This window comes from Myiozetetes cayanensis, unplaced genomic scaffold (genome assembly GCF_022539395.1).
Source record: "Myiozetetes cayanensis isolate MyiCay16 unplaced genomic scaffold, myiCay2020 scf2-11, whole genome shotgun sequence".
In the NCBI taxonomy this organism is placed as follows: domain Eukaryota; kingdom Metazoa; phylum Chordata; class Aves; order Passeriformes; family Tyrannidae; genus Myiozetetes; species Myiozetetes cayanensis.
Genome location: NW_026087411.1, coordinates 7,962,144 through 7,976,120, shown reverse-complemented (window position 1 = coordinate 7,976,120; position 13,977 = coordinate 7,962,144). Strand labels below are relative to the sequence as shown.

The following is a 13,977-nucleotide window of genomic DNA, read 5'->3' as shown; positions in this document are numbered from 1 at the left end:
AAAGTAGCAATATATTTTTTTAATCTTGTCTTGCACAGAGACCATCTGTCTACAGTGAACACTTACCTCACCCACCACCTTTCCCCCTTAAATAAATGTACCTCCTATGAATATCTCTAAAGAGTTGCCTTTTTTTTTTTTCTTAGAGTAGGAGTAATTTATTTTTTAAGAGATGTTTCATTACTTTGCAATCTACTGCTGCCATCTCCTGTGTTAAACGAGGCAGCAAGTAACTTAATACTTACAAGCAGGCTATTTAATGTTGACCATATGGGAATGGTTTCTGTTGGTCAAGCAGAGAGTACTCCACCTAAACACACTGCAGAAGCCTGTTAAAAAGTTGGCATTACCTCTAAGTGACTCCGTCGTTCTGCAATCACTCGTTCATCCTTGTTTCCAAAGAGCTTCTTTGGAGGGAATTCTAAAGTGGCAAGCTGGAAGACATTAAAAGATGAATCGGCATCAGAACTGACAAACTCAAATGAGAAAATCCTCTTTAAACTACAAAGCAACTGGGAAGAAGAAAACACCAAATACTCATGAGCTGCACTATATGCTACTAGTAAATATCACATTACATGTTTCTACTGACATTAGTACGATCTTGCCTGTGGTTCTCCTAAGATAACAACGTGTTTTGTCATCAATGAGTGACTGAAAGAAAAAATTTGAGAACTGGACTGCCACTGATTGCCCATATAAATATTAATAATTTGCAATCTGAATGTGATGTGATAGCTCCAAAGAGGAAGTAAGAAAGATCTCCGCAGGAATTCTGTGAATCTTAAAGGACTACATTCATTCTCTTAAAAATTGTCGTCTCTAGCTGTGCTGTTGTGTAATTTGTTTGTTTTTTCTTATGTTCTAGCATAGATGTAAGATCATTGGACCTAAGAACTATCACTGCAGTCATGCTCTGGAAGATGGCATTGCTGGACTCCAGCTGACACCTGACCTGAACCTTTCATTGTGCCTTGAACTACCAGTTCTTCCCTCACAGTGAGGACTGACTGAAACCAGGCACTTACACTGTGCTGGCAGCTACGATGATGGGGAATGAGACTCCTTGAGATGTAACTCAACTGGAGCCCAATCCCATTCAAATGTGCATCCACACTGGAAGCTGATAGCTTTAATTTCTGAAGAGAATCTCCTCATTTCTTTTTCCATCCTGTAGAAACTGCGGCAAGCAAAACTGGTAAGGGGGAGAGAGGGAACTGTCTGCCCTTCTTGTACACCAACAAAAAAAATGTTTGAACTAATTCCAGCTGGCTATACCTGGAAAACACACTAAAGACTCGAGAGTTGGTAACAAGTACCGATGAACTTGGTCTGCTGTAAGCCACTGCTGCTGGAACAACACATGAGAAAGCCAGTTCCTCTCCCCATAGTTCATGTTTGCACTTAAAGCACATCAAACCCAATTTTTTCCCAGCACTCACTGTAAGAGACAGGAATATGCAATCTCCCATTGGCATTGCTGGAGTTGTTTTGCAGGTGAAAGCCCTGTGTAAAAATGCCTCCTGCATGAATTCCCCTGGCTATTTGATGATACTGAACTAATAAAAAAGATGCATCATTTTCTAGTCTATCAGCACATACAGGACTGTAGAGAATTTATGGTTGCTTACAAGGAGCAGCAATATACTGAATTAAATGAGGAGCTCTATTATTAACATCGAATGTAAGCATCTTTAAAATACACAGGAATTCTGCAATACAAATAATTTATTCTCATTCTCTGGTTCAACTCCAAATTGGATAATTTTAAAGAAATGGCTAGACATCTTCAAATCAGTGATTTAGAGATGAGGGGCACCAGAGGAGATGGAGAGGTGTCTGCACTGCATCAATTTTGCCAGCATGTCCCAATTATATTCCTCAAATTTCTCCAACCATATTCCATCTCAGTGTGCCTGCTTCTTCATGTTGGCAGGACAAGCAGTACACAACCAAATAACATCCTATAATTATGTCCTTGGGACTTATTTTCACTGCATTACTCACTTCTTCACCTATACAGGATTATAAGTGCTAATATTTTCAAGGACTTGAAAATCCCACCCCTGCAGAAACTGTATTTTATTAAATAGTACTGCATCCTCTAACTACCAGAAACAAGCAAGGTAAAACAATTACCACACAATCCCCTCCCGGCCCTGGGGAGATTGTTTATATATTTATTTGCTAATAAATACTTTCATTATAGAATTTTAAAATAGTGTCTGCTAAAAAAGAATTTGCACAATGAACCTACTGCTACAACATCCTCAGACATACTCTGTAGAGTCAAAGCAAGGTCTTACAGCTAAAATCAGGAATGATTTCTTTATCTAAATCAAGTTTCACCTTAACAGGAATTTTGGGACTGATTCCACACAACTTTGGGCTGGGTAAATCGTTTTCCTAATCTCTTAGCTTTCTGGATATATCTTAGGAGAAAAACAGTTGTATTTTCTACGTTTTGCTAAACTCTTTCAAACCAAAGCAGCTACTCACATGATTTTAATATTTCTACACTCTTAAATCAGTACCATGCATAAATTTAATATGCAAGAGAAAGACCAGTATATTTGGCTCTGAAACATTCAAAGTCACAACATGTACCTAAATGAAAATCATAAGTTCACTGCTGGTCAAGACCTGGGGATCTGAATGCTTCGTATGTAACAAAAGCCACCACATCCAGATCAGAACAACGTGCTGAGCTATTCATGACACACTACATGTAAGTTACTTATGTTTGTAAGACACCTATGTGTATACAGAATATACCTATACAGACATATATGTCACTTGGAAGGATTCTTCATGTTAAAAGGTCTGATCATCTGCTGCAGTCAGCACTTTTACCGGGCCAGTTAGAGAAGGCGCAGACCCTTGGGCCTGCTGGAACATTCCTGTGTCTCACACTTTCCCAAGGGTCTTCTGGCTCCTCTTTTAACCAAATGATTGGCAGATTGCCATCTCACAAATAAAATACGGAGCCCATGTGTGCCATACAACAGATGACCACCCAGATATAGGATAGAAAATCCTCCAGCCATAAATTTCATCATCGCTTCAGCACCTCAGTTATTCCAATGGGCTCTACTCCACTACATGCCAAGAGTAAAATCCCCACCAAAATGAAAAAGAGACATTCAAAACTCTGCAGGCTTGAGTTTCAGGCTGTACAAACAATTAATGCAGACATGACAGTACCAGTTCCCACCTACTTCTCAGCTTGAAAACGTGAATTATGCAGTCCTCTATGTGACTGAAATGTCACTGTAGAAGGAAGCTGGTCTATTGTACTATATTTATATAAAAATACACTATTACTATATTTACCAAAGGTAGTGTGCTTATATATAGACACCATGGATCTTTGTTTTATCATCACTCTGTATATTTGTGGGACTCTTGCACCAATGCATTTTTCCACACATTAAAGGAATAACTTTGAGTCAGTGACATTCTCATCTCATCACAATTTTGGTTTATAAAGAAAAGAAATGGAAAAAAGTCCAGCAATACAAATATACTGCAGTAATGATTAATGCTACAATAATGGTCTATAAAAATTCTCTGTCCTGATATATTATTTGATATACAGACTCTGAATGTAATTGTGTGAGATTCAGAAAAGCAATGATTCAATAGAATTTTGAGGTTTATTTAAAATACCTTACTCATTTAAGCCAAAGTGCAGTAGCAAATATTTCAATAAATTCAGATTTTATTATTAGCAATGCTACAGCACCTTTAAGAAACTGCACTGCAACTTCAGATGAGATAACCACTGCCACAGGTTAATGCACACAGCACAGTGTGTGACTGAGACGCTTTTGTTTTGGCACTGAAATATGTAAGAGATCTGCAGGTGTGGATTTTGCACCGAGACGTTTGTCTTGGCTCAAACACTGTAAGAGAATTTCACACCATCCAGATTCAGGAGTATAAATTATTCTTTCAGAATTAAATGGTTGCGTACCCTCTGGCTCAAATTAATTCTTCAAGGGTCACACCTTGACTACGAGATGAACGTTTTGCAGCAATGCAAGGGATAACAGGGGGACTCTACAGGTAGCAAGATAAATTATTCTCCTTCCATGAAATTTCTGAAGCACACCCCTCCCCTCCCTGTCCCCCTTGCTGCAGTGGCAATGGAAGCGTTTGGCAGGCAGTCTTTTTCAGCAGGGATGTTTTGTCGTTTTCGAAAGCTGCTGATGAGGTGATGTGTTTTCTGTCAGGGGAAATTAAGAGGCATATTCCCCAGCCTGACAGGAAGAGAGGGCTTGAATGATTTCCTGAGAAGCTTCTGTATGTAGCGTGCAAGATTTCTAATTTTTATTTTGGCTGCAGCAGCATTTCCCCACTACACTTCATTATAGCATCGCTGCAACCCAAATTCCATTATATCCATAGGAGTGTGCATATATACCATGGGCAAGGCTGGGGCTACTCTTGGACCCAAAAGGCAAGGCCAGATAATATATTTTAAAATAGTACACAGACACCTCAAGACTGCATATCAGCATGCCTAATGTCTTTTAGACATTAAACTTTACGGCTAATGATGTTTATCCTATCTGGCAATCGTTGCTAGGCAGTAGCAGTCTTAGGGAGAGGCAAACAGTCATTTGCAATTTACTCCCTAATTTCTTTATAATAAATAAAGGCTGTGCTTTATTTCTGGGTCTTGTATTACTTGGGGGCATGTTATTTGTCTGTGTCTCAGCAATCTTATCTGTAAGAAACAATGCTTACCTGCCACAATGGACTATTGGTAACTTGGTACAGTCAAGTTTAGACACTGCTGGGTCCAGTCCTCAAGAGGAAGGTGCTTCATACCCAGTAAGTGCTATTCTAGTAAATGTAAAACAGCTGAATGGATTCCTCTACTGCTCCCACATTCCAGCCAGGATACTGGTTTTAATAAGGTTTTCATCAGGCATTTAAGGTTGGTAAGAGCAGATGGCAGAACAGCAAGTGACCCTTTTTCAAGTCACCTATTTTATCTTATATACAACTCTTTGACCTTATGATTCTGGGAACAACATACCCTTTTAAAATGAAACCATACTTCATAGCCTTCAACTACTGAGCCCCAGGGAGAGATGCAAATTTGGAGACTGGCCTTCTGGAAACCAAGAGAGTGCAAATGAAGGCTCCAAATACCTCAAAGGGCTCTGCCTGGGATGGGGTGCACTCTCATTTCAAGGCCTTTAGAACAAACAAAGCCATCAGCATTTGAAGGGTGTCCTTTAATTTCTCTTATATTCAGTTGGAGACTCTTCACTGACATTATGTCTGCTTGGGGACCTGCTGGATTTCATTCAGTTCAGGGGTTTTATGGTACAGCGGAACAGAACATGTTAATAAAAAGTCTTGTACAGTACTTTGCAGATGATATTTCAATATATAGTGGACCAAAGTAAAATACCACATAATACAGTCATGTAGGCTTGTCACTTCTGAAGCATGAAATTGTTCCAAGTGTTATGCTCCCTAAACATTAAAAAAGTGCCATTTTCCGACATCAAGCAAAAATCTACAGGATTGAAACATCTCATTATTTCTGGCCAGTATAGTCTGTGTTTTAGTGCCTATAATATGGTAAAAGGTGGTTTTTTTTTTTTTTTTTTAAGAAGAAAAACAGGGCAGACATTGATGGAGGCTGAGTCATCTTTAATCTTTCATCCCCAATTCTCTTTGTACTTCAATGTTTTGATAAATTTAAATGGGGGGAAAAGGGGGAAAAGGAGAAAATTAAGGAAATGCTAACTATTAAATTAAAAAGTCAGTCTTTAACTCTCATGTTACTTTTAAACTCTGAATTTTCTCATTTTTCAAAGCGCATGTGTGACTTTTGATCCTTTGTACCAGAAATCTCTGTCACAAATGAGAAAAATCAAAGAGAAGAATGTGGCACGATTTTGCAGCCAGTGTGGCTGCACCTGACTTGATTTTGCAGGGAGTAATGAAAGAAAAAACTGTCCTACTTTTACTTTTTGAAGTTTAAACAAAGTAACTTAAGCCTCAACTTCTCAAGATGTACTAAGACTCCCAGAGTCTAAAGAAATTGGAGAAAGGCTGTATTCTTAACCAGGAACTTGCACTAAGTATTTAGGGATTTGACAACAAGGGGAAAAAAAAACCAACTTAACTTCAATATTTTTACTTGTATTTTGGCTGAAATAAACCACCTTTTCTACAGAATTTCATAAGAGAGTATTAGGCAAAGGTAAAAAGTTAACACTTAATGAATAAAGGCCACTTTACAAATTCTGGAAAAAAAAGATGGAAATCAAAGATAAGTCATTTGAACTACTATCCACTAAAAAATAAACCAACAAAATAACTTATAAAAACACCTATTTTCAGCTGATATAGCTCAAACTATTTAAAGCTGAGTGAGGAAAGCTCTAAACTTATTCTCCTTTAAAAAAAAATTAGTAACATAGTCCTCCACCACCTGCTCCCCCAAAATGTATGCTATAGGTAAGTGATGCCCTCAGAGGACAGAAAGATTAAAGCCGGTATTTTTCATTATCAACTAATCAAGGACAGGGAATATCCAGGGGATTATTTTCTGGATATTCAGTTTGTCACCTACTTTTCCTCTTCCATTTCTAATATTTTCTCTTTACTTTTTCCATCTCTTCATGTTCTTCCCCCACTTTCCAGCTTCCCTACTTGCCTCTATTTTAATGCTATGCTTCCCCTCATTCCTGCATGACCTACCTAATTCTTTATCTTACTCCACTGGGCCATTTGCCATCCTTCCTCCCTGCTATCTGCCAGAAGGGGAAAGGGATTTGATATTCTCAGAGGTAGCATATCCAAGCAACCAAGGATCAGCCAAAGCTCTGAGGTGGACCCATGTCAGCCTTCTAATGGAGTGAGCTCCCTGGAGAAGGCTGAACAGCTTTTAAGCAGCAACAAAAGTCACAATTTATTATAACAAACAAACAAGGATAACCTCCTAAAGCAAGGAAAACTCAAGTGACTAGGAAACAGAGCGGGAAAAAGGATGTAAACAACCTTCCTCCTACGCTCAGGATCCCTGCAGAGGGGTGCCTGATACCAGCCTGACACAGTCAGCCCTTCTCTATCTTTTGAGGGAAGCAGACTCTGCTCCCAAGATCTCTGCAGTGTTTCCGAGACCTGAGGAGCTGCTCAAGGCTCATCCCTGCTGTCTCTCAGCTCCTCCATCAGAGCTGCAGGCTTACAGCTTTCTGTTGTCATCTCTCCTTGCTGCTACAACAGGCACCAGTGCTCAGATCTCACTCAAACACGCACAAGGGAACGAGCATCTCCCTCCTTCCTTGGGGGAGTCTACTCTGACAAAATCCTAAATAAATTGGTCAGCAAATGCAAGAGCAGACCATATTGCAGTGATGGACTGGAATTTTTAGGGGGGGTGTTGTTTTGTTTTTTGTTTGTTTGGTTTTTTCCCTGGTATTTCCTGAACACAAATTCCACCACAACTTGGTTTCTGGTCCCTTTACGGCACAGCCCTTTCTCTAAGAGGGATCTGTTCTGCCCCATGTACATAAGAACACTCTTTCTTCCTGCTATCCACCCTTTTTGCTCTGTGCCAAAGGGTTACCTGACCACAGAACTGGTTTAACCTTTGCATTTCTGGCTGGCAGGGGCAACTCCTGGTTTACATGTTGCTTTTTGGCCAGTCCCTTGTGCCAGCAGACCAGTGAGCCAGGTCTACTTTATCCCCCCCAGAACATATCCCATTGAGGCCAGAGTGCACTGCAGACCTTTCTAGGGTTAACCTGCCAGGACAGCAATTCTGCCACTTTCCCCCTCTTCATAGACTGGCTACAACTCCTTGCTTTTTCCTACTTATCTCTGGAACATCACCCATATAGAAATAGGTACCTTGTCTATATAATTCCCCTGCAATATGTGCAATAAGACATGCCAAGAAGAACATACATTTCCTCCCATAAATAAATATATACATTTCTGTTGTGAGTCCCCTCAAAGTCAGGATGCTGTGTCTAACCTCCACACACCATCATCTCTGTATTCACCAATAAATGAGCATCTTCTCAGGATATACAAGCTCTCACAGCTCTGCTGTCTCTATTTTTGGGTAATTCTCTTTGAACTTTTAAGATCTTTTGCCAGTTCTCTTCCTCAGACAGGCATAATTGTTTCTCCAAAGAACATCTCAACCCATCTGTCTCTGAGGAGGGACAAAGAACACCAAAGAAGAAATTGACCTCCTCTGAACCACCATGAAACCTCCCTCTGATGATGCAAAATGACTGAATAGGATTAGACACCAGAGATTTCTCATTGAATTTGAATGGTGCCCACCTGCCCATTAAACAATCACCTGTAATTATCAAAAACGTTTGAGAGTTCTCATATCCAAGTTCCTCTTTTAAACTAGCAAGATTAAGTCTGACCTAGACTTAACCTGAATTTTTCTATCTACGGTGAGATGTGGAAGCCAGGGTTTATTGTGTCATTTTAAGTCCATTTAGTCTGTCTTCTGCTACTGAGAAAAATCACATTAACTTTAGCCAAAAAAAGTTACCTTACATTACAGGAGTGTTCTTCTTTTCCTTAAAGCAAATTCTAGGTTACTCAGAATAATAGCATAACAAAATAGAGCCATAAACCAACAGTCAATATAATATTGACAAATTACTTCATTGTTTTTTCCATTATAAGCAGTACAATAGCATTTAAATACAGAATAACTATAAAAATGAGCCATAGGATGTAACAAAATTCATGCAAACCTTGCACATTTCTATAAAATTATGCACTTTGGGGATTTTCATCGCTTTTATAAAAATCAGAAACTAATATAGCCAAGGCGTCTTTCTACATATAAATTGTTACCTGCATAGCTCCAGGATTATCAGCCAAGAGAGACACAAATTGGCCCAAATGGCAAAGAAAATATTTAAAGTTTTGTATTCAGGCTGTAGAAAGGCAGAATAAGATGGTGCAGAAATAGCATAGACCAGTCAAAGGACAGAATTACCTCTGAGGTAAACCAGTCACAACGAAATAAAAATAAATATGAGTTGTAGATGTGTTTGGGAAAAAAAAAAATGAAAAAAATTTCAACATACCATGCCATTGCGGTCTTGATTTTGCTCTCTTGTTCATCTGTCTCTTGCCCCAAGACAGAATTCTCTTGTGGAAAAATATCCATATCGCATGGCAGACCATGGTCTAAGACAAGGGTATGTGCTGACCTAGAGAGCCTATGGACAAGTTTAACACATACTCTCCACATTTTTAGGTCATGATTTTGCCAACTAAACATTTTTTTTTTTTTTTTTTCTTTTTTTTTCTTTTTCATGCAGTCTCAGGTCACGGTACTTGGATAGTTGTTTCAAGAAATGATAACGACTGCTGGGTTTGCAAGGTCGTGCCTTCAAAGCTCAACACGTTAATCAATCTTCATCAAGGTGCGACTCAAACCCCACTTCTCAAAAAGAAGGTAAAAAAAGTGATTTTCTGGAGCTCTCTGCAGGGTTTATTTTCCTCTCAAAAACGATTTGAGATTTGATTCATTGCCTTCCTGCTGGGATTTCCAGCAAGGTCAAGGCAGTTGGAACAGCACAAGTGGGCCATGTATCAACCAGTACCTTCGCTGTGGCTGCCTTGCCCCATGGTGGCCATGGGGCCACTTTAACTGCACCTGAGAAGTCACAATATCATTTGACTTAAGCAACAGAAACACTTCAGAGAAAAGGATTCACCACAGCAGTTTTAACAGCTCTTCCCAAAAAAGATTTGCTTGTTGCACATGAGCTCATCTCAGTGACATCTGGCAGCGTTTATGAAACATCCCCGTCTCGTGTGGCCGGCTGACGCCATAAATTTCAGTCACCCTTGCCTTTGAGAAATGCTAATAATGAAAACTCATCAAGGAGCAGCAATAATTTCTACTGCTGACTAGGCGGATGCCTTTCTGACTACTCAAAATTAATGGCACATCTCAGGGTCTTAAAGAACAGCTGTCACAGAGAAATACACCTGCAAACAAACATGCAGCACGCCTCTAAGTGTGATTTGTTATGAGGTATAAAGTGGTCACTCCCACAACAAACTGGACTGATTACAAGAAGTTAGGCAGCCTTCTGTGTCATTTAAAATGATAAAACCAGAGAAAAGGCAGTGCAAGTACACAAATGGGAAGCTTAAAAAGAACTGCTTAGTCCCCTCTCCAACAGTAATTGATAGTCCCATAGGTGATATATAAATTTTCACTTATGTCTAGTCTTACAGACTTTAGAACTAGCTGCTTTATCACAGAATTAAAAACTATCTGTAAGCTTTATACAAATCTGGGATTTTCCTTCCGCTATTACTGTTGTCAGCAGGTAAAGCTTAAAATGACAGATAACTAATTAAATGTAATAAACTTCAAAGATGTATTTTCAGGAGCTTGCTTGGCAAAGGATTTTGAATGTTTAGGGCAGAAAAAGCAACTATGGAGACAGAAATATCACTGTTACTGTCAGTTCCAGGAGCAATACCCTATTTAGTAGTGCTCTTGAGGTTCCAGAGTCAGGGTGCTGGATGAGAATATTTTTATTTTTTTTTCCAATAAAATCCTGTTTATCCATAAAATTTCTTGATCGAGCCCTTGAAGATAAATACTTCAAAAGCAAGATCTTATGTGTACACCACATACACAGGGAAAGCTCGGAGACACACTCCAAGAAAATTCCATGGTATTGAAGTCAAGCTCATTACTTAGGGCAGGGGAGAGAACAGCGATGTGTTTAACTGTTGCAAGTATTAGGGTTTGGATTACATGTCAGTAATTTCACAATTCCCATCTATCAGATGCCATCTAGAAGGCTACAGTGTTTGTCCCCAGTGAGCACTACTTCACTGAGTCTGTGTACAAGTGATGCTGCTCCACCTACACAAGTTTTAGTAACCCAGGAAAGCAGGGGAAAGCTAAAAGACCACATTAATTTTTTACTACTCTTTTTATGACATCTTTACAATGAATTATAGCACACAAGAGCCTTCAGGTACAATCAGAATGGAAATTATGCTACTCTACCTATGTAAATAAAACCCTGCAAAACAGTAATTTGCAATTACTTTACAATACTGGTACTAACAAAAGTTAGCACTGAACTTAAAAGCAAAGGTATCCCTATTTATTCCCCAATTTAAAAATAAAAATAAATTCGGAGTTAGATTTGAATGTACAGTGAGTAATTTAAGGATTCAAAACACTGCTAAAGCTCTGCTGCAATTTTTCCCATAAAGGACACAATAAGACTAGGACATGCAGTGTTCAGAAGTAGTCTGAAAGAAATTCAAAGTATTTAATGGAAAATACAAGAGTGCACATTCAAACAGCCTCGGAGAGCCTGCACTGCTGACAGCACTGCACAACACAAATCATTAAAGCATCATTAATACCCAGCAGTACCTAGAGCTAAGTAGGATAGAAAATATCATAAATTCAATAGAGAAGAAATTGGCCAAACAAAACTCTGCACCTTTAATTCTTTTTATTATTCACAGCATTTTAACCACTTATAGACAACCATGAATCAATTGAATATTTTAACATAGTGTCCCAAAGTTTGGTACTCATGAGAAACGTGCTTTTTCACCTCACCATCACTCACATCAGTATTCCCATATTGAATTTTGTTTTTCAGACATGGCCAGACTATTATTCCTGGCTTTGGTTCTGAAATATGTCCTAGAGTAAACTGGACAACATCCTCTGCTTTCAGTCTTCTCTTGACATCTTCAATTCTATACCTGCAGCTCAATATTTTTGCTGAGAGCTACTGCTTCTTTATGTTTATTTTCATATTAAACCACAAGAGATTGTATTTTATTGATTTTTGTCATGCAGGGATGTCTAATAAATTTCATGGTTTGGGCTTTCTTGCTTTAGGCTCTTTAGAGGGATAGACAATTCTCTCTTGTAAGATGGAGCCTTCTGTACACTGTGTGTTGCAGAGAGAGATGGTAGAAGACCTTTCCACATTTTTTTTTAATATATTTACATTACAGCAGTCAAGAAAACATCCTGAAAGCCTTATAAGAAGATCTCACTGTAAATACAAACCTGTTTTTAGAAACTCACTTAGAAACTTTACTATCAGCTGCACAGGCCTGAGAAATGTGTTTTCTTCCTTTCTTCTAAAGTCAAGTTATTTTTCATTAAGAAAACCAATACTATTTTCACCGATATTGGGTCTGAAATATCATTAGCTGGAACATGATATACTATTATTTATAAAAGACCCTTAGACAAAAAGTATCTCTTGTAGATTGTAAAATTGCTAATCATAAGGTTAGTTTTAGAATCACAGAATGGGTTGGGTTGGAAGGGAATTTAAAGATCATCTTGTTCCAACCCCCTGCCACGGGCACATTCACATATGCAGTTGTGTCAGTAATAAAATCTAAATGTGTAAGGAAAAAACACAACAGGCAGCAGCACAGTTGGAGCCAGACAGTTTTTTCTACCATCTAAGGTATTTGTTCCAAATTAACTTGGGCATTTTCACAAAAACTAGAGTGAGAGCTGGGTCACCATATCTGAAATCAACTGAAATAAAAGGATTTTACCTGTCAAGTCTACTTAATCTAGCAGCATATTCCTGACCAACACAGTAAGAACAAGCTGTTCTTCACAAAACCCTTGGAAGACAGCGAGACTGCCAATAACAGCTAATGATTAATGGAACATGTGTCAAAGTCCTCTGAAGGAAGGCAACCATTAAAAAAAAAAAAAAAAGAGTAAAAGCTCCAATCATCCCCTCTGCTTTTCACTAAGAAGGAAGAAAATAGAGATACGAGGTTGTAGCCTAAGGCACTCCCCCAAGATGACAGGCAGGCAGGAGGAGCTAAGTAATGACTGAGCATACCTAAACCTCCAGCTACTTTGTCTAGGAATTGTTCTTCTCAGAGGTATTTTTCTGTCTCAGATGGATAGAGGTTATCCATCTGAAACTGTTTCACTGATAAAACAACATGAACATTTTGATATCATGCAAATTCACTAGATAATTGAGCAGAGCCTTGAAAATCAGATTATCCAATAATCAAAGCAATTATTCTGTCAAATGGTTTGTAAATAATGAGAAGGAGGATTCACCCCTCTCCAAATGCTTCTATTTTTTCAATTTCTATGTCACTAATACACAAGACTTTTGCACAGCACAAGCAATGAAACCTGGCATTTGATGCTTGCCTGCTGGTTAATCTTGTCTCATCCTAAATCTATCAGAAGACCTATAAAGCTACTGGTATTCTCCCAGAGAACCGTTTGGAAACTCACAGGTTTAATTAACTGCTCAGGACAGACCAAAAGAGACCAGGTCTGATCAACAACCAAAATCCAGGGGGAGGAAAGGAAAGGAGGAGAGATAGAGAAAACCTGTATTTCTGCCGAATTGCCTTTACCAAGCACAAATCTAGCACCCAAAGCAACAACAATCACAAGTTAATCCCAAAGCCAGGCTTTCCCAAGGCTCTTGCACATTCAGATTCAGTTTTGTGACAAGCGATTCACACACTGAATTAATTTTCCCACTAGAAATAGATCTGGAATTGCGTATCGTGCTGGAAGCAAATGCACTGGGGGGGTTTGCTGTGTCTCAGACGCTCCAGCCCTGGTTAGCAACTACAAATTCAGAGGGAGCATGTGGAATACATACATTTCCCTGTAATCAAACTTTCACTGAACTACGTGATATGGATAGCAGTGATGTTTTCCACTTCACTTACGGGAACAAGTTCTCATCTTCAGTTGTACACTGAAAAAAAATCCTAGAACTCCTTTTAAAAATTTCAGCGGTCTCATGTTGCAGAAAGAAAGGCCAGATGAAGCATTTAAGGATCTACCACTTAAACCCCATCTGTGGCAAACTAGAGCGGATATGGAACTTCTACCTATATAAACCTGCAGGCTTTAGGAATGCTCTGAACATAATATAATTAGGAACGGGAGCTGGA

General features: G+C 38.9%; 2 protein-coding genes across 3 annotated transcripts in view; one reads left to right on the top strand and one right to left on the bottom strand.

The window, feature by feature from the left end:
* Positions 1 to 13,977, top strand: part of MACROD2 (mono-ADP ribosylhydrolase 2) — a 1,470,694-nt gene that overhangs the window by 899,871 nt on the left and 556,846 nt on the right. The gene's annotated exons all lie outside the window — the stretch shown is intronic.
* The window catches only part of KIF16B (kinesin family member 16B), a 132,283-nt gene that overhangs the window by 14,940 nt on the left and 103,366 nt on the right, over positions 1 to 13,977 (bottom strand). For both annotated transcript variants that reach the window (XM_050314957.1, XM_050314958.1), the window contains one exon: positions 351 to 434. In XM_050314957.1, the coding sequence (XP_050170914.1) occupies positions 351 to 434 (84 nt within the window). The remainder of the gene's footprint in view (positions 1 to 350; positions 435 to 13,977) is intronic.